The sequence below is a fragment of the Nerophis ophidion genome, linkage group LG28 (genome assembly GCF_033978795.1).
Source record: "Nerophis ophidion isolate RoL-2023_Sa linkage group LG28, RoL_Noph_v1.0, whole genome shotgun sequence".
NCBI lineage: Eukaryota > Metazoa > Chordata > Actinopteri > Syngnathiformes > Syngnathidae > Nerophis > Nerophis ophidion.
This window is the reverse complement of record NC_084638.1, coordinates 33,081,894-33,103,660: the sequence shown is the minus strand read 5'-3', so window position 1 is coordinate 33,103,660 and position 21,767 is coordinate 33,081,894. Positions and strand designations below refer to the sequence as shown.

At 41.2% G+C, this 21,767-nt stretch overlaps 2 protein-coding genes and 1 non-coding gene across 5 annotated transcripts in view; 1 reads left to right on the top strand and 2 right to left on the bottom strand.

Annotated features, from left to right (window-relative positions):
• Positions 1-2,757: 2,757 nt before the first annotated feature.
• LOC133545066 (aspartate--tRNA ligase, mitochondrial-like) lies at positions 2,758-17,223 on the bottom strand. The gene is made up of 10 exons (XM_061890376.1): positions 16,799-17,223; positions 8,668-8,767; positions 8,534-8,600; positions 8,350-8,451; positions 8,195-8,290; positions 6,020-6,143; positions 5,903-5,949; positions 5,314-5,420; positions 4,169-4,238; positions 2,758-4,105 (listed from the first exon to the last, which is right to left on the bottom strand). The coding sequence occupies exons 1-10, from the start codon at positions 17,007-17,009 to the stop codon at positions 3,809-3,811; spliced, it is 1,221 nt and encodes a 406-aa protein (XP_061746360.1). The 5' UTR covers positions 17,010-17,223; the 3' UTR covers positions 2,758-3,808.
• Positions 17,224-18,693: 1,470 nt separating this feature from the next.
• Positions 18,694-18,776, bottom strand: trnal-cag (transfer RNA leucine (anticodon CAG)). The gene has a single exon. It is a non-coding gene; the product is annotated as a tRNA-Leu (tRNA).
• Positions 18,777-18,791: 15 nt separating this feature from the next.
• The window catches only part of LOC133545650 (quinone oxidoreductase-like), a 29,917-nt gene continuing 26,941 nt past the window's right edge, over positions 18,792-21,767 (top strand). The window contains exon 1 of one of the 3 annotated variants that reach the window (XM_061891418.1): positions 18,792-19,470. In XM_061891418.1, coding sequence (XP_061747402.1) covers positions 19,363-19,470 — 108 coding nt within the window. In that variant the 5' untranslated portion in view covers positions 18,792-19,362. The remainder of the gene's footprint in view (positions 19,471-21,767) is intronic. The other 2 variants (XR_009804897.1, XM_061891417.1) reach the window with 2 other exon arrangements.

Genomic DNA, 21,767 nt, shown 5'->3' with positions numbered 1-21,767 from the left:
CGACTTATTTGACAGTTGCGTGTCTCTACTTATTTGACAGTTGCGTGTCTACTACTTATTTGACAGTTGCGTGTCTCGACTTATTTGACAGTTGCGTGTCTCGACTTATTTGACAGTTGCGTGTCTCGACTTATTTGACAGTTGCGTGTCTCTACTTATTTGACAGTTGCGTGTCTCGACTTATTTGACAGTTGCGTGTCTCGACTTATTTGACAGTTGCGTGTCTCGACTTATTTGACAGTTGCGTGTCTCGACTTATTTGACAGTTGCGTGTCTCGACTTATTTGACAGTTGCGTGTCTCGACTTATTTGACAGTTGCGTGTCTCGACTTATTTGACAGTTGCGTGTCTCGACTTATTTGACAGTTGCGTGTCTCGACTTATTTGACAGTTGCGTGTCTCGACTTATTTGACAGTTGCGTGTCTCGACTTATTTGACAGTTGCGTGTCTCGACTTATTTGACAGTTGCGTGTCTCGACTTATTTGACAGTTGCGTGTCTCGACTTATTTGACAGTTGCGTGTCTCGACTTATTTGACAGTTGCGTGTCTCGACTTATTTGACAGTTGCGTGTCTCGACTTATTTGACAGTTGCGTGTCTCGACTTATTTGACAGTTGCGTGTCTCGACTTATTTGACAGTTGCGTGTCTCGACTTATTTGACAGTTGCGTGTCTCGACTTATTTGACAGTTGCGTGTCTCGACTTATTTGACAGTTGCGTGTCTCGACTTATTTGACAGTTGCGTGTCTCGACTTATTTGACAGTTGCGTGTCTCGACTTATTTGACAGTTGCGTGTCTCGACTTATTTGACAGTTGCGTGTCTCGACTTATTTGACAGTTGCGTGTCTCGACTTATTTGACAGTTGCGTGTCTCGACTTATTTGACAGTTGCGTGTCTCGACTTATTTGACAGTTGCGTGTCTCGACTTATTTGACAGTTGCGTGTCTCGACTTATTTGACAGTTGCGTGTCTCGACTTATTTGACAGTTGCGTGTCTCGACTTATTTGACAGTTGGTCGCTTTTGGTGTCTCGACTTATTTGACAGTTGTGTGTCTCGACTTATTTGACAGTTGTGTGTCTCGACTTATTTGACAGTTGTGTGTCTCGACTTATTTGACAGTTGTGTGTCTCGACTTATTTGACAGTTGTGTGTCTCGACTTATTTGACAGTTGTGTGTCTCGACTTATTTGACAGTTGTGTGTCTCGACTTATTTGACAGTTGTGTGTCTCGACTTATTTGACAGTTGTGTGTCTCGACTTATTTGACAGTTGTGTGTCTCGACTTATTTGACAGTTGTGTGTCTCGACTTATTTGACAGTTGTGTGTCTCGACTTATTTGACAGTTGTGTGTCTCGACTTATTTGACAGTTGTGTGTCTCGACTTATTTGACAGTTGTGTGTCTCTACTTATTTGACAGTTGTGTGTCTCTACTTATTTGACAGTTGTGTGTCTCTACTTATTTGACAGTTGTGTGTCTCTACTTATTTGACAGTTGTGTGTCTCTACTTATTTGACAGTTGTGTGTCTCTACTTATTTGACAGTTGTGTGTCTCTACTTATTTGACAGTTGTGTGTCTCTACTTATTTGACAGTTGTGTGTCTCTACTTATTTGACAGTTGTGTCTCTACTTATTTGACAGTTGTGTGTCTCTACTTATTTGACAGTTGTGTGTCTCTACTTATTTGACAGTTGTGTGTCTCTACTTATTTGACAGTTGTGTGTCTCTACTTATTTGACAGTTGTGTGTCTCTACTTATTTGACAGTTGTGTGTCTCTACTTATTTGACAGTTGTGTGTCTCTACTTATTTGACAGTTGTGTGTCTCTACTTATTTGACAGTTGTGTGTCTCTACTTATTTGACAGTTGTGTGTCTCTACTTATTTGAAAGTTGTGTGTCTTTACTTATTTGACAGTTGTGTGTCTCTACTTATTTGACAGTTGCGTGTCTCTACTTATTTGACAGTTGCGTGTCTCTACTTATTTGACAGTTGTGTGTCTCTACTTATTTGACAGTTGCGTGTCTCTACTTATTTGACAGTTGTGTGTCTCTACTTATTTGACAGTTGTGTGTCTCTACTTATTTGACAGTTGTGTGTCTCTACTTATTTGACAGTTGCGTGTCTCTACTTATTTGACAGTTGCGTGTCTCTACTTATTTGACAGTTGCGTGTCTCTACTTATTTGACAGTTGCGTGTCTCTACTTATTTGACAGTTGCGTGTCTTTACTTATTTGACAGTTGCGTGTCTCTACTTATTTGACAGTTGTGTGTCTGTACTTATTTGACAGTTGTGTGTCTACTCATTTGACAGTTGTGTGTCTCTACTTATTTGACAGTTGTGTGTCTCTACTTATTTGACAGTTGTGTGTCTCTACTTATTTGACAGTTGTGTGTCTCTACTTATTTGACAGTTGTGTGTCTCTACTTATTTGACAGTTGTGTGTCTCGACTTATTCGACAGTTGTGTGTCTCTACTTATTTGACAGTTGTGTGTCTCTACTTATTTGAAAGTTGTGTGTCTCTACTTATTTGACAGTTGTGTGTCTCTACTTATTTGACAGTTGTGTGTCTCTACTTATTTGACAGTTGTGTGTCTCTACTTATTTGAAAGTTGTGTGTCTCTACTTATTTGACAGTTGTGTGTCTTTACTTATTTGACAGTTGCGTGTCTCTACTTATTTGACAGTTGCGTGTCTCTACTTATTTGACACTTGCGTGTCTCTACTTATTTGACAGTTGTGTGTCTCTACTTATTTGACAGTTGCGTGTCTCTACTTATTTGACAGTTGTGTGTCTCTACTTATTTGACAGTTGCGTGTCTCTACTTATTTGACAGTTGCGTGTCTCTACTTATTTGACAGTTGCGTGTCTCTACTTATTTGACAGTTGTGTGTCTGTACTTATTTGACAGTTGTGTGTCTACTTATTTGACAGTTGTGTGTCTCTACTTATTTGACAGTTGTGTGTCTCTACTTATTTGACAGTTGTGTGTCTTTACTTATTTGACAGTTGCGTGTCTCTACTTATTTGACAGTTGTGTGTCTGTACTTATTTGACAGTTGTGTGTCTACTTATTTGACAGTTGTGTGTCTCTACTTATTTGACAGTTGTGTGTCTCTACTTATTTGACAGTTGCGTGTCTTTACTTATTTGACAGTTGCGTGTCTCTACTTATTTGACAGTTGTGTGTCTACTTATTTGACAGTTGTGTGTCTCTACTTATTTGACAGTTGTGTGTCTCTACTTATTTGACAGTTGCGTGTCTTTACTTATTTGACAGTTGTGTGTCTCTACTTATTTGACAGTTGTGTGTCTACTTATTTGACAGTTGTGTGTCTCTACTTATTTGACAGTTGTGTGTCTACTTATTTGACAGTTGTGTGTCTCTACTTATTTGACAGTTGTGTGTCTCTACTTATTTGACAGTTGTGTGTCTCTACTTATTTGACAGTTGCGTGTCTTTACTTATTTGACAGTTGCGTGTCTCTACTTATTTGACAGTTGTGTGTCTCTACTTATTTGACAGTTGTGTGTCTCTACTTATTTGACAGTTGTGTGTGTCTGCAGCAATACACACTTCTACTTATTTGACTGATTGGGATTGTTATTTCTGGCTGGGTGAGAACATTTGATTTGTACTGCATTGTATTTCTGTGATGATGTGGCGACTTGTCCAGGGTTTACATCGCCTTCCGCCCAAATTGTAGCTGAGATAGGCGCCAGCACGCGGTAGAAAAGGGATGGATGGATGTATTGTATTTCTGTTTTGTCCAAAGAATTCAATAAACAAATGTAAAATTAAAAAAATATATGATAAATGTTTGTCCTCAAAATTCTACACACAATACCCCATAATGCGGACATTAAAAAAGATTTGTTTGCAAATGTATTAAAAGTGAAAAGGTAGGAACTGACCTTCATGCCAAACCTGGTGTCGGGTTTGTCCACGCCGTAGTCCCTCATGGCCTCTTGGTAGCTCATAGTTGGGAAGGGAAGCGTGAGGCCGCCTTTGTCCGCAGGCCAGGAGTACTGCAGCAAACCCTCCACCAGAGATGTGATTCCCGCCTGCTCCACAAAAGACATTTCTATGTCCAGCTGAGAGAGATAAAAAGCAGTCAGTGAAAGTAGTGTATTTTGTTGTGGGTTCTTGCTCCCTACTTGGGTGAACTCAGGCTGGCGGTCGGGTCTGGAGCCTTCGTCACGGTAGCACCGTGCAACCTGGAAGTACCTGAAACAATGGCAGCACACATTTGAACGAGCTACAAATATAATGCCTTTCATTATTTTCATTACATGACAATATATACAACCGGGACATTTTACCCATCATGCATTGTAATAGATGGGGGTTACTTTGAATGTTCTATGGCGTGTCGACATGCACAAAGTTCAGTGAGCAGCTTGTGTAATGTGTGATTGGTTTTTAATGCACCATGACTAGGGAAGGTTGTTTGGATTTGGCCGTACAGATAAACGCTGTGCTGTACTACTTTTACTAACGTTGTCCACAACATGGCGGCACAGTCGCAGCAAGAAGATTTTCAGACATTGAAAGTTGATTTGAAAACACCAGATTGGTATTCATCTTGAATTAAAGATGCTGTAGTTTGGACACCGCGGCTCTAGGGCGCCACCAAGAAATGCAGTTGTAATACACTTTTCCACCACTTGTGGCAGTAAGGAGAATATCAAAGAAGTTTGGAGCTAAAGTCATGAAGCGCAAAAATGATGAGGATTTGGGTGAAGCTGTATTTTCATTTGCGCTTTACTTTTATTGACACTTTTTTTAAGAAACATACATATTATGATTATTATTAATACCAACTTTATTTGAATACATTCATTTTGCATAAAAGTGTTTGTAAGTTGTAAAGCCATTGTCATAAATGTCAATAAATGTTTATATTTTTCATCACTTTGTATGAGTCTATTGGATGATTTTTATTTGAGAAACATATATTATTAATTTATTTGAAATGTATTTGTTGTAGCACCTAATAATTGTATGTAAATATATTTTTCATCAGTTTTTAGGAGTTCCTACTTTTGTGATATATTTGATGAGTATTTACTTTTGCAATCAGCCTGACCTAAGCCTTGATAATAATATGTGTCATGAAAACATGCTTTTATATCATTGGAGAGGTTTGGCAACTGTAAGTACCTCAGATATAGTTATTTAAAATCAAGAGAAAGATTATTAATCCGGTGATATTATTAGAGTGGAGGATTAGAACCCCAGCTGTAAGGTTTAGGGTCCTTAATGAGAATGTAATAAAGAATGAGAAGGACTGAGTTCCCACCTGTCAATTCCTGCCACCATCAAGAGCTGTTTGAACTGCTGAGGACTCTGAGGGAGCGAGTAGAAACGAGCTGGTTCTCTGGAGGGAACCACAAACTCTTTAGCTCCCTGCAAAAGCCAAAGAAAAATCCCGACTAATAAATGCTTGGAATGTCAAGCCACAGACTGACATTCTTGGGGGAGCAACTACAATATAAAATACATCAATGCAAATTAATTTTACTGAGCCCTGATGACTTTCTGTGAGGAGAATGTATTTGCCATTTTACCTCGATTGTGTGCCCATCAAATTGTATTCCTTAATAACAATCTCCATGCTAATTCTCCTTAGCCTGTCAATGGGGTTGTCCATTGTAGCTTAGCATCAAGCTAGCGGCGAAACAGCCAACCTAATTTAAAAGACTTTTGACATATTTGGCAAAAAAGGTGAATTCAAAGTGCAGCCTGTGTTGAATTGTAGTTTTAAAATAGTAAATAAATCACAGGCAAACATGATAATTACACGACGATGAGCCATAGAAGACTATCGTGGTGCAGGTGTGATACTACTTAGTTGGCAAAGTAAGAGACATCAACTAAGTGATGGTTACCCCAGGTGTTCTTTTAAACAGAGTCGGCGTTTCTACGTCAACAAAACCTGCAGGAAGAAGAGGACGTCAATCCAGGATGTTGGAAAGAAGCTGAGCAGGTAGAAGGTGTGCAATGACCGTGCTTGTAGCAGAGATATTCTCTCATCTTCATCACCAGCTGGGACCTCAGTCGCAGGTTCTTCTGCAGGTTGGACGAGCGCAGGTCCAGGTAACGAAACCGCAGGCGCAACGACTCCGATTTCTGGACCAAAGAAACAGAATTTATGATCATGGCCGGGGGGCGCTGCGGAAGATTCTGGGCCACCCTAAAGCGGAGTCTTTAAAAACTAGTGATGACTCTGTGTCAAACTTGTGTCAAGGGTCCTTGAATGCACCACAGTTCCACAGTCTATGAAATGAAAAAGTGGAACCTGTGCATAACTTTCTTCTTATTATATGAATAATATTGCATCTCCTGGGGGTTAAACCTTCCTAGTGTCTAGAAACTAGTCAGACTTTGTACATCAAGGGTCCTTGAATGCACCACAGTTCCACAGTCTATGAAATGAAAAAGTGGAACCTGTGCATAACTTTCTTCTTATTATATGAATAATATTGCATCTCCTGGGGGTTAAACCTTCCTAGTGTCTAGAAACTGGTCAGACTTTTTACATCAAGGGTCCTTGAATGCACCACAGTTCCACAGTCTATGAAATGAAAAAGTGGAACCTGTACATAACTTTCTTATTATTATTATAAGAATGATATTGCATCTCCTGGGGGTTAAACCTTCCTTGTGTCTAGAAACTAGTCAGACTTTTTACATCAAGGGTCCTTGAATGCACCACAGTCTATGAAATGAAAAAGTGGAACCTGTACAAAACTTTGTTATTATTATTATAAGAATGATATTGCATCTCCTGGGGGTTAAACATTCCTTGTGTCTAGAAACTAGTCAGACTTTTTACATCAAGGGTCCTTGAATGCACCATGGTCTATGAAATGAAAAAGTGGAACCTGTACATAACTTTCTTATTATTATTATAAGAATGATATTGCATCTCCTGGGGGTTAAACCTTCCTTGTGTCTAGAAACTAGTCAGACTTTTTACAGCAAGGGTCCTTGAATGCACCACAGTTCCACAGTCTATGAAATGAAAAAGTGGAACCTGTACATAACTTTGTTATTATTATTATAAGAATGATATTGCATCTCCTGGGGGTTAAACCTTCCTTGTGTCTAGAAACTAGTCAGACTTTTTACATCAAGGGTCCTTGAATGCACCACAGTTCCACAGTCTATGAAATGAAAAAGTGGAACCTGTACATAACTTTCTTATTATTATAAGAATGATATTGCATCTCCTGGGGGTTAAACCTTCCTTGTGTCTAGAAACTAGTCAGACTTTTTACAGCAAGGGTCCTTGAATGCACCACAGTTCCACAGTCTATGAAATGAAAAAGTGGAACCTGTACATACTGTAACTTTCTTATTATTATAAGAATGATATTGCATCTCCTGGGGGTTAAACCTTCCTTGTGTCTAGAAACTAGTCAGACTTTTTACATCAAGGGTCCTTGAATGCACCACAGTTCCACGGTCTATGAAATGAAAAAGTGGAACCTGTACATAACTTTCTTATTATTATTATAAGAATGATATTGCATCTCCTGGGGGTTAAACCTTCCTAGTGTCTAGAAACTAGTCAGACTTTTTACATCAAGGGTCCTTGAATGCACCACAGTTCCACAGTCTATGAAATGAAAAAGTGGAACCTGTACAGAACTTTCTAATTATTATTATGAGAATGATATTGCATCTCCTGGGGGTTAAACCTTCCTTGTGTCTAGAAACTGGTCAGACTTTTTACATCAAGGGTCCTTGAATGCACCACAGTTCCACGGTCTATGAAATGAAAAAGTGGAACCTGTACAGAACTTTCTTATTATTATTATAAGAATGATATTGCATTTCCTGGGGGTTAAACCTTCCTTGTGTCTAGAAACTAGTCAGACTTTTTACATCAAGGGTCCTTGAATGCACCACAGTCTATGAAATGAAAAAGTGGAACCTGTACAAAACTTTGTTATTATTATTATAAGAATGATATTGCATCTCCTGGGGGTTAAACATTCCTTGTGTCTAGAAACTAGTCAGACTTTCTACATCAAGGGTCCTTGAATGCACCACAGTTACGTGTCATGAGATGAAAAAGTGGAACTTGAGCTCAAATTCCTAATTGCATTATTATAGATGTTATTAATTGAACATTTGTCATGTTTCCGTGGCAGCAAAAGAATATCCAAACTTACTTTGACAAAGTCTTTCAATTCAAAGGGCAACTTGCGGCAGATGTTATAGACGTCCACGTCCTCGGCGAGGACTTCGATGTCTCCTGTCGGCATCCCCTGTCACAAACTCAGCAATAAACACTCACTGCTTGTTATCCAAGACATTTTGAAGGCACCTTGTTCTCCTGTCCTGGTGGCCGTAGTCTGACGGTCCCTGCAACTTTGACCACGGACTCAGCCGTGAGGCTGCACAGGACTCCTTTCAGGTGGCGCGCAGACTTGGAACAGCAGAAAACACAACACAACCTGGTCACAGCTAAGTCCAAACATGTTCAGTCAGCATCCACTCTTTACACTTACTTCCTCCTGAGGTATGAGAACTTGGGTGGAGCCGCTGAAATCTCGAAGAATGACGAACAGGTCTTGTCTGTTTAAAGACGGGGGAAAGGTCATTTTCCAAGCTCCCGTCCGAGGAAAAGAAGGACGCACCTCACCTGAGGTACTGGACCCAACCACAGAGCGTGACCTTCTCTCCCACATGCTGGCGTCTCAGCTGTCCACAGGTGTGACTTCGGAAGGACAGAGAGCTGCTACCTGCGCAGATCAAAGCCACCTCCTTACTTCAAAAGCTATCACACATGCTGGCTGTACACAACTGGCCTTTTTCTAGCAACTTCTGTACAATGTTGTCTTGTCAAATGACTTCAATACAACCATAAACCCAAAACTAATGAAAAAATGACATATTAAGTCCACATTTCATTTTCATCTGGAGGATTTATTATCAATTATTTCATTAGAATTAACTGTATTACTATGTATTCATACAGAAATGTATTGTTCAAGTCCCTTCTTCGGCAGTATATTTGATTCATATTTAATTTTGGAATCAGCCTGACCTAAGCCTTCATCATAAACTTTGTGATTAACACTTGCTTTCATTTCATTTGACAACTTTGTCTTGTTAAATTGTAAGAAAATTAGGATGCAAGGATTTGCAACTAAATAGCAGGTCTTATTTACTTTACTAACATTGGGTTTTTAGTAGTTAGACTTTCTGCTGTAAAATGTATGCTGACTTCAAATAACTGTGTTTGGTGACACAATAAGTTGAGCAGCAAGTACTGAAGTCAATTAAATTAAAAATGTTGATATTTGGTCAGCTGGCCAAAAGGAGGCCTATGAAAGGTAGAGTTGTGCAAATCAAATCAAGATATGATCATGCATGTGAAGTACCTGTGATAGTAGGCTATCATACCTGTGATAGTAGGCTATCATACCTGTGATAGTAGGCTATCATACCTGTGATAGTAGGCTATCATACCTGTGATAGTAGGCTATCATACCTGTGATAGTAGGCTATCATACCTGTGATAGTAGGCAATCATACCTGTGATAGTAGGCTATCATACCTGTGATAGTAGGCTATCATACATGTGATAGTAGGCTATCATACCTGTGATAGTGGGCTATCATACCTGTGATAGTAGGCTATCATACCTGTGATAGTAGGCTATCATACCTGTGATAGTGGGCTATCATACCTGTGATAGTGGGATATCATACCTGTGATAGTAGGCTATCATACCTGTGATAGTGGGCTATCATACCTGTGATAGTGGGATATCATACCTGTGATAGTAGGCTATCATACCTGTGATAGTGGGCTATCATACCTGTGATAGTGGGATATCATACCTGTGATAGTGGGATATCATACCTGTGATAGTGGGATATCATACCTGTGATAGTAGGCTATCATACCTGTGATAGTAGGCTATCATACCTGTGATAGTAGGCTATCATACCTGTGATAGTAGGCTATCATACCTGTGATAGTAGGCTATCATACCTGTGATAGTAGGCTATCATACCTGTGATAGTAGGCTATCATACCTGTGATAGTAGGCTATCATACCTGTGATAGTAGGCTATCATACCTGTGATAGTGGGCTATCATACCTGTGATAGTGGGATATCATACCTGTGATAGTAGGCTATCATACCTGTGATAGTAGGCTATCATACCTGTGATAGTAGGCTATCATACCTGTGATAGTAGGCTATCATACCTGTGATAGTAGGCTATCATACCTGTGATAGTAGGCTATCATACCTGTGATAGTAGGCTATCATACCTGTGATAGTAGGCTATCATACCTGTGATAGTAGGCAATCATACCTGTGATAGTAGGCTATCATACCTGTGATAGTAGGCTATCATACCTGTGATAGTGGGCTATCATACCTGTGATAGTGGGATATCATACCTGTGATAGTGGGATATCATACCTGTGATAGTAGGCTATCATACCTGTGATAGTAGGCTATCATACCTGTGATAGTAGGCTATCATACCTGTGATAGTAGGCTATCATACCTGTGATAGTAGGCTATCATACCTGTGATAGTAGGCTATCATACCTGTGATAGTAGGCTATCATACCTGTGATAGTAGGCTATCATACCTGTGATAGTAGGCTATCATACCTGTGATAGTGGGCTATCATACCTGTGATAGTAGGCTATCATACCTGTGATAGTGGGCTATCATACCTGTGATAGTGGGCTATCATACCTGTGATAGTGGGATATCATACCTGTGATAGTAGGCTATCATACCTGTGATAGTAGGCTATCATACCTGTGATAGTAGGCTATCATACCTGTGATAGTAGGCTATCATACCTGTGATAGTAGGCTATCATACCTGTGATAGTAGGCTATCATACCTGTGATAGTAGGCTATCATACCTGTGATAGTAGGCTATCATACCTGTGATAGTAGGCTATCATACCTGTGATAGTAGGCAATCATACCTGTGATAGTAGGCTATCATACCTGTGATAGTAGGCTATCATACATGTGATAGTAGGCTATCATACCTGTGATAGTGGCTATCATACCTGTGATAGTAGGCTATCATACCTGTGATAGTAGGCTATCATACCTGTGATAGTGGGCTATCATACCTGTGATAGTGGGATATCATACCTGTGATAGTAGGCTATCATACCTGTGATAGTGGGCTATCATACCTGTGATAGTGGGATATCATACCTGTGATAGTAGGCTATCATACCTGTGATAGTGGGCTATCATACCTGTGATAGTGGGATATCATACCTGTGATAGTGGGATATCATACCTGTGATAGTGGGATATCATACCTGTGATAGTAGGCTATCATACCTGTGATAGTAGGCTATCATACCTGTGATAGTAGGCTATCATACCTGTGATAGTAGGCTATCATACCTGTGATAGTAGGCTATCATACCTGTGATAGTAGGCTATCATACCTGTGATAGTAGGCTATCATACCTGTGATAGTAGGCTATCATACCTGTGATAGTGGGCTATCATACCTGTGATAGTGGGATATCATACCTGTGATAGTAGGCTATCATACCTGTGATAGTAGGCTATCATACCTGTGATAGTAGGCTATCATACCTGTGATAGTAGGCTATCATACCTGTGATAGTAGGCTATCATACCTGTGATAGTAGGCTATCATACCTGTGATAGTAGGCTATCATACCTGTGATAGTAGGCTATCATACCTGTGATAGTAGGCAATCATACCTGTGATAGTAGGCTATCATACCTGTGATAGTAGGCTATCATACCTGTGATAGTGGGCTATCATACCTGTGATAGTGGGATATCATACCTGTGATAGTAGGCTATCATACCTGTGATAGTAGGCTATCATACCTGTGATAGTAGGCTATCATACCTGTGATAGTAGGCTATCATACCTGTGATAGTAGGCTATCATACCTGTGATAGTAGGCTATCATACCTGTGATAGTAGGCTATCATACCTGTGATAGTAGGCTATCATACCTGTGATAGTAGGCTATCATACCTGTGATAGTAGGCTATCATACCTGTGATAGTGGGCTATCATACCTGTGATAGTAGGCTATCATACCTGTGATAGTAGGCTATCATACCTGTGATAGTGGGCTATCATACCTGTGATAGTGGGATATCATACCTGTGATAGTAGGCTATCATACCTGTGATAGTAGGCTATCATACCTGTGATAGTAGGCTATCATACCTGTGATAGTAGGCTATCATACCTGTGATAGTAGGCTATCATACCTGTGATAGTAGGCTATCATACCTGTGATAGTAGGCTATCATACCTGTGATAGTAGGCTATCATACCTGTGATAGTAGGCTATCATACCTGTGATAGTAGGCAATCATACCTGTGATAGTAGGCTATCATACCTGTGATAGTAGGCTATCATACATGTGATAGTAGGCTATCATACCTGTGATAGTGGCTATCATACCTGTGATAGTAGGCTATCATACCTGTGATAGTAGGCTATCATACCTGTGATAGTGGGCTATCATACCTGTGATAGTGGGATATCATACCTGTGATAGTAGGCTATCATACCTGTGATAGTGGGCTATCATACCTGTGATAGTGGGATATCATACCTGTGATAGTAGGCTATCATACCTGTGATAGTGGGCTATCATACCTGTGATAGTGGGATATCATACCTGTGATAGTGGGATATCATACCTGTGATAGTGGGATATCATACCTGTGATAGTAGGCTATCATACCTGTGATAGTAGGCTATCATACCTGTGATAGTAGGCTATCATACCTGTGATAGTAGGCTATCATACCTGTGATAGTAGGCTATCATACCTGTGATAGTAGGCTATCATACCTGTGATAGTAGGCTATCATACCTGTGATAGTAGGCTATCATACCTGTGATAGTAGGCTATCATACCTGTGATAGTGGGCTATCATACCTGTGATAGTGGGATATCATACCTGTGATAGTAGGCTATCATACCTGTGATAGTAGGCTATCATACCTGTGATAGTAGGCTATCATACCTGTGATAGTAGGCTATCATACCTGTGATAGTAGGCTATCATACCTGTGATAGTAGGCTATCATACCTGTGATAGTAGGCTATCATACCTGTGATAGTAGGCTATCATACCTGTGATAGTAGGCTATCATACCTGTGATAGTGGGCTATCATACCTGTGATAGTGGGCTATCATACCTGTGATAGTAGGCAATCATACCTGTGGGGGTAGGCTATCATACCTGTGATGGTAGGCTATCATACCTGTGATAGTAGGCTATCATACCTGTGATAGTAGGCTATCATACCTGTGATAGTAGGCTATCATACCTGTGATAGTAGGCTATCATACCTGTGATAGTAGGCTATCATACATGTGATAGTAGGCTATCATACCTGTGATAGTAGGCTATCATACCTGTGATAGTAGGCTATCATACCTGTGATAGTAGGCTATCATACCTGTGATAGTGGGCTATCATACCTGTGATAGTAGGCAATCATACCTGTGGGGGTAGGCTATCATACCTGTGATGGTAGGCTATCATACCTGTGATAGTAGGCTATCATACCTGTGATAGTAGGCTATCATACCTGTGATAGTAGGCTATCATACCTGTGATAGTAGGCTATCATACCTGTGATAGTAGGCTATCATACCTGTGATAGTGGGCTATCATACCTGTGATAGTAGGCTATCATACCTGTGATAGTAGGCTATCATACCTGTGATAGTGGGCTATCATACCTGTGATAGTGGGATATCATACCTGTGATAGTAGGCTATCATACCTGTGATAGTAGGCTATCATACCTGTGATAGTGGGCTATCATACCTGTGATAGTGGGATATCATACCTGTGATAGTAGGCTATCATACCTGTGATAGTGGGCTATCATACCTGTGATAGTGGGATATCATACCTGTGATAGTAGGCTATCATACATGTGATAGTAGGCTATCATACCTGTGATAGTGGGCTATCATACCTGTGATAGTAGGCTATCATACCTGTGATAGTAGGCTATCATACCTGTGATAGTGGGCTATCATACCTGTGATAGTGGGATATCATACCTGTGATAGTAGGCTATCATACCTGTGATAGTGGGCTATCATACCTGTGATAGTGGGATATCATACCTGTGATAGTAGGCTATCATACCTGTGATAGTGGGCTATCATACCTGTGATAGTGGGATATCATACCTGTGATAGTGGGATATCATACCTGTGATAGTGGGATATCATACCTGTGATAGTAGGCTATCATACCTGTGATAGTAGGCTATCATACCTGTGATAGTAGGCTATCATACCTGTGATAGTAGGCTATCATACCTGTGATAGTAGGCTATCATACCTGTGATAGTAGGCTATCATACCTGTGATAGTAGGCTATCATACCTGTGATAGTAGGCTATCATACCTGTGATAGTAGGCTATCATACCTGTGATAGTGGGCTATCATACCTGTGATAGTGGGATATCATACCTGTGATAGTAGGCTATCATACCTGTGATAGTAGGCTATCATACCTGTGATAGTAGGCTATCATACCTGTGATAGTAGGCTATCATACCTGTGATAGTAGGCTATCATACCTGTGATAGTAGGCTATCATACCTGTGATAGTAGGCTATCATACCTGTGATAGTAGGCTATCATACCTGTGATAGTAGGCAATCATACCTGTGATAGTAGGCTATCATACCTGTGATAGTAGGCTATCATACCTGTGATAGTGGGCTATCATACCTGTGATAGTGGGATATCATACCTGTGATAGTAGGCTATCATACCTGTGATAGTAGGCTATCATACCTGTGATAGTAGGCTATCATACCTGTGATAGTAGGCTATCATACCTGTGATAGTAGGCTATCATACCTGTGATAGTAGGCTATCATACCTGTGATAGTAGGCTATCATACCTGTGATAGTAGGCTATCATACCTGTGATAGTAGGCTATCATACCTGTGATAGTGGGCTATCATACCTGTGATAGTAGGCTATCATACCTGTGATAGTAGGCTATCATACCTGTGATAGTGGGCTATCATACCTGTGATAGTGGGATATCATACCTGTGATAGTAGGCTATCATACCTGTGATAGTAGGCTATCATACCTGTGATAGTAGGCCATCATACCTGTGATAGTAGGCTATCATACCTGTGATAGTAGGCTATCATACCTGTGATAGTAGGCTATCATACCTGTGATAGTAGGCTATCATACCTGTGATAGTAGGCTATCATACCTGTGATAGTAGGCTATCATACCTGTGATAGTAGGCAATCATACCTGTGATAGTAGGCTATCATACCTGTGATAGTAGGCTATCATACATGTGATAGTAGGCTATCATACCTGTGATAGTGGCTATCATACCTGTGATAGTAGGCTATCATACCTGTGATAGTAGGCTATCATACCTGTGATAGTGGGCTATCATACCTGTGATAGTGGGATATCATACCTGTGATAGTAGGCTATCATACCTGTGATAGTGGGCTATCATACCTGTGATAGTGGGATATCATACCTGTGATAGTAGGCTATCATACCTGTGATAGTGGGCTATCATACCTGTGATAGTGGGATATCATACCTGTGATAGTGGGATATCATACCTGTGATAGTGGGATATCATACCTGTGATAGTAGGCTATCATACCTGTGATAGTAGGCTATCATACCTGTGATAGTAGGCTATCATACCTGTGATAGTAGGCTATCATACCTGTGATAGTAGGCTATCATACCTGTGATAGTAGGCTATCATACCTGTGATAGTAGGCTATCATACCTGTGATAGTAGGCTATCATACCTGTGATAGTAGGCTATCATACCTGTGATAGTGGGCTATCATACCTGTGATAGTGGGATATCATACCTGTGATAGTAGGCTATCATACCTGTGATAGTAGGCTATCATACCTGTGATAGTAGGCTATCATACCTGTGATAGTAGGCTATCATACCTGTGATAGTAGGCTATCATACCTGTGATAGTAGGCTATCATACCTGTGATAGTAGGCTATCATACCTGTGATAGTAGGCTATCATACCTGTGATAGTAGGCTATCATACCTGTGATAGTGGGCTATCATACCTGTGATAGTGGGCTATCATACCTGTGATAGTAGGCAATCATACCTGTGGGGGTAGGCTATCATACCTGTGATGGTAGGCTATCATACCTGTGATAGTAGGCTATCATACCTGTGATAGTAGGCTATCATACCTGTGATAGTAGGCTATCATACCTGTGATAGTAGGCTATCATACCTGTGATAGTAGGCTATCATACATGTGATAGTAGGCTATCATACCTGTGATAGTAGGCTATCATACCTGTGATAGTAGGCTATCATACCTGTGATAGTAGGCTATCATACCTGTGATAGTGGGCTATCATACCTGTGATAGTAGGCAATCATACCTGTGGGGGTAGGCTATCATACCTGTGATGGTAGGCTATCATACCTGTGATAGTAGGCTATCATACCTGTGATAGTAGGCTATCATACCTGTGATAGTAGGCTATCATACCTGTGATAGTAGGCTATCATACCTGTGATAGTAGGCTATCATACCTGTGATAGTAGGCTATCATACCTGTGATAGTAGGCTATCATACCTGTGATAGTAGGCTATCATACCTGTGATAGTAGGCTATCATACCTGTGATAGTAGGCTATCATACCTGTGATAGTAGGCTATCATACCTGTGATAGTGGGCTATCATACCTGTGATAGTAGGCTGGGACAGGTGCACGTCGCCAGAGCAGCTCATGTGTCTGACTCTCCCAACTTGACTCTCACCTCTGTGAGCTCCTAAGTTTCTCTGCAGCACCTGAGTTGCACCTCTGTGAGCTCCTAAGTTTCTCTGCAGCACCTGAGTTGCACCTCTGTGAGCTCCTAAGATTCTCTGCAGCACAAACATGCATCTTGCAGCCATGATGACGCAACAACTATCCACAACAATTGGCGACGAGATCAGATGCCTCTTGGTAAAAAAAATAAAAAAGTTAGAGAAAGTTCGTGTCTTGCGTCAAGAGATGTTGAAAACATTTCTCACACGCATAAAAACCATTTTGTGACTCAATGTTTGCAGTTGTTTGAATTGTTGTTAAAGGACAAACATGACTGCATTGAACACTTCCGGCATCCACCATTTACATCCGGTGTCTTTCTGTGGTCTGTGTCACTTTAATGTCTTGTTTAACAGTGACGCTAGTTGAAAATAATGACAGGTATTTGTTATTTATTTAATCTTTTAGGTACATATTTATGTTAAAAGAGTTCCAGATCAATGATATAATTTAAAAGCCAACAACCCGCTGTTCAAAGGCCCCCCTCTGACAAATGTGGATTCTTCCATTTTCTTCTTCCTCGGACTATATTCGCAAATACAACCGCCAGCAGCCTCTACCGGGTGTGAGTGTTATGGCACATGATTATTAGGAGGACTACATCCTGGACAAGGAAGGCGGGGTACACCCTGGACAAGGAAGGGCGATTTACACCCTGGACAAGGAAAGTGGGGTACACCCTGGACAAGGAAAGCGGGGTACACCATGAATAATGAAGGCGGGGTACACCCTGGACAAGGAAGGTGGAGTACACCCTGGACAAGAAAAGCGGTGTAAACCCTGGACAAGGAAGGTGGAGTACACCCTGGACAATGAAAGCGGGGTACACCATGGACAAGGAAGGTGGAGTACACCCTGGACAAGGAAAGCGGGGTACACCCTGGACAAGGAAGGTGGAGTACACCCTGGACAAGAAAAGCGGTGTAAACCCTGGACAAGGAAGGTGTAGTACACCCTGGACAAGGAAGGTGGGGTACACCCTGGAAAGGAAAGCGGGGTACACCATGGATAAGGAAGGAGGGGTACACCCTGGACAAGGAAGGCAGTGTACACCATGGACAAGGAAGGAGGGGTACACCCTGGACAAGGAAGGCAGTGTACACCATGGACAAGGAAGAAGGGGTACACCCTGGACAAGGAAGGCGGGGTACACCCTGGACAAGGAAGATGGAAAACAGCCTGGACAAGTTGTCCCCTCATCACAGGGCTATCATTTTTACAATGTAAAAAGTAAAATGATTCGTTAATGGTGTTGAGGAGCAATAACTTTAGTTTGATTTTCATTTTATATTTCATATAACAACAATTAAGATCCCACGCAAACAGAAACAACAACAAAAAAACACCAAAACGGAGGTTTTCTCATTTGTAGACACCGGAAGTTTGTATTTCCAAAGTAAAAGTGTAGATAATGACTACAGCACTCTTCATTACACTAGTTGTTTTAAACATGGCTCAAGAAGGACTGACACCTACAGAAATATTAATGCACATTTATACTAAAACAGAAAAACATAGAAACTAATGTTTTTTCATATTCCTACAGCAAAACCGGAAGTAGCAAGTTCAAAAGAGGACTTTGATTGATTCTTGTATTAGTAGATTGCACAGTACATATATTGTTTGATTGATTCTTGTATTAGTAGATTGCACAGTACAGTACATATATTGTTTAATTGATTCTTGTATTAGTAGATTGCACAGTACATATATTGTTTAATAGACCACGAAATGCTGACACCACAATACATCATCAATACATTGTAAAAATGTCAGAAGTGGGATTTGAACCCACGCCTCCAGGGGAGACTGCGACCTGAACGCAGCGCCTTAGACCGCTCGGCCATCCTGACAACAAACCATTGGTGTTTGTTTCCACTTTTGTGTGATATTTGGGGATAGATTGCTGTAAACATCAGTCCTCCTTGTGTGTGCAATGTTGTGGAATCATTTCTCCGAATACATTTTACACAGACACACTAGAACCGTGGTATCCTCGCTTTTACTTTGAAAATCTAATCTTCCGGTGTCAAAATATGACCCAAAAAACGTTGTTTGTTTACGTTATCGGTCTTGGTTTTTTAATAGTATTTTTTAAATGAAATTTAAAAATAAAGTAGTATTTGTTTTGGTTTTCCATTTTAATTCATGAAACAAACATTTTCTGACCAAAACAAACACTGAAAACAGGCATGGCGACCATCACCCACCATGCTTTGCGAGATCACGTGACCTTTCAAGTTAAACAATATCTTGTCCAGACTTCTGACATACACGAGCAGCTAACAGCTAACAGCCTACAGTGTACAGTATACAGTGTAAAGTGCACAGTATACAGTGTACAGTACACTGTATAAAGTGTACAGTATAAAGTGTACAGTGTACAGTAAAGCGAGAGAAGCCAAAGACTTTAAAGAATAGAAGGTTTGCACCGCGACTATGGCAGGCAGCAGGGTGATGAAGGCTATCCGGGTGAGCGAGTTCGGAGCTCCGTCTGTCCTCAAACTACACACCGACCTCAAAGTCCCTCAACCCGGGAAAAGTCAGGTGAGGAAACACTTGCCTTCTAGTGCGTAGACCAACTTTTACCAAAGTTCCAAGACCCGCTGTTTAAAGTGCACTTCAATACTTGCACACACTTGTAAATGATTGATGTGTTCGGAATAAAAGCAGGGAGTGGATGTGTGTGTTCTAGAATAAGGACAGGGAGTGGATGTGTGTGTCCTAGAATAAGGACAGGGAGTGGATGTGTGTGTTCTAGAATAAGGACAGGGAGTGGATGTGTGTGTTCTAGAATAAGGACAGGGAGTGGATGTGTGTGTGTACTGGAATAAGGACAGGGAGTGGATGTGTGTGTGTTCTAGAATAAGGACAGGGAGTGGATGTGTGTTCTAGAATAAGGACAGGGAGTGGATGTGTGTGTTCTAGAATAAGGACAGGGAGTGGATGTGTGTGTGTACTGGAATAAGGACAGGGAGTGGATGTGTGTGTTCTAGAATAAGGACAGGGAGTGGATGTGTGTGTTCTAGAATAAGGACAGGGAGTGGATGTGTGTGTTCTAGAATAAGTACAGGGAGTGGATGTGTGTGTACTAGAATAAGGTCAGGGAGTGGATGTGTGTGTTCTAGAATAAGGACAGGGAGTGGATGTGTGTGTGTACTGGAATAAGGACAGGGAGTGGATGTGTGTGTTCTAGAATAAGGACAGGGAGTGGATGTGTGTGTTCTAGAATAAGGACAGGGAGTGGATGTGTGTGTTCTAGAATAAGGACAGGGAGTGGATGTGTGTGTGTACTGGAATAAGGACAGGGAGTGGATGTGTGTGTTCTAGAATAAGGACAGGGAGTGGATGTGTGTGTTCTAGAATAAGGACAGGGAGTGGATGTGTGTGTTCTAGAATAAGGACAGGGAGTGGATGTGTGTGTTCTAGAATAAGGACAGGGAGTGGATGTGTGTGTTCTAGAATAAGGACAGGGAGTGGATGTGTGTGTCCTAGAATAAGGACAGGGAGTGGATTTGTGTGTTCTAGAATAAGGACAGGGATTGGATGTGTGTGTTCTAGAATAAGGACAGGGAGTGGATGTGTGTGTTCTAGAATAAGGACAGGGAGTGGATGTGTGTGTTCTAGAATAAGGACAGGGAGTGGATGTGTGTGTTCTAGAATAAGGACAGGGAGTGGATGTGTGTGTTCTAGAATAAGGACAGAGAGTGGATGTGTGTGTGTACTGGAATAAGGGCAGGGAGTGGATGTGTGTGTTCTAGAATAAGGACAGGGAGTGGATGTGTGTGTTCTAGAATAAGGACAGGGAGTGGATGTGTGTGTTCTAGAATAAGGACAGGGAGTGGATGTGTGTGTTCTAGAATAAGGACAGGGAGTGGATGTGTGTGTTCTAGAATAAGGACAGGGAGTGGATGTGTGTGTCCTAGAATAAGGACAGGGAGTGGATTTGTGTGTTCTAGAATAAGGACAGGGATTGGATGTGTGTGTTCTAGAATAAGGACAGGGAGTGGATGTGTGTGTTCTAGAATAAGGACAGGGAGTGGATGTGTGTGTTCTAGAATAAGGACAGGGAGTGGATGTGTGTGTTCTAGAATAAGGACAGGGAGTGGATGTGTGTGTGTACTGGAATAAGGGCAGGGAGTGGATGTGTGTGTTCTAGAATAAGGACAGGGAGTGGATGTGTGTGTGTACTGGAATAAGGACAGGGAGTGGATGTGTGTGTTCTAGAATAAGGACAGGGAGTGGATGTGTGTGTGTTCTAGAATAAGGACAGGGAGTGGATGTGTGTGTGTTCTAGAATAAGGACAGGGATTGAATGTGTGTGTTCTAGAATAAGGACAGGGAGTGGATGTGTGTGTTCTAGAATAAGGACAGGGAGTGGATGTGTGTGTTCTAGAATAAGGACAGGGAGTGGATGTGTGTGTTCTAGAATAAGGACAGGGAGTGGATGTGTGTGTTCTAGAATAAGGACAGGGAGTGGATGTGTGTCTAGAATAAGGACAGGGGGTGGATGTGTGTGTCCTAGAATAAGGACAGGGAGTGGATGTGTGTGTTCTAGAATAAGGACAGGGAGTGGATGTGTGTGTTCTAGAATAAGGACAGGGAGTGGATGTGTGTGTTCTAGAATAAGGTGAGGGAGTGGATGTGTGTGTTCTAGAATAAGGACAGGGAGTGGATGTGTGTGTTCTAGAATAAGGACAGGGAGTGGATGTGTGTTCTAGAATAAGGACAGGGAGTGGATGTGTGTGTTCTAGAATAAGGACAGGGAGTGGATGTGTGTGTTCTAGAATAAGGACAGGGAGTGGATGTGTGTGTTCTAGAATAAGGACAGGGAGTGGATGTGT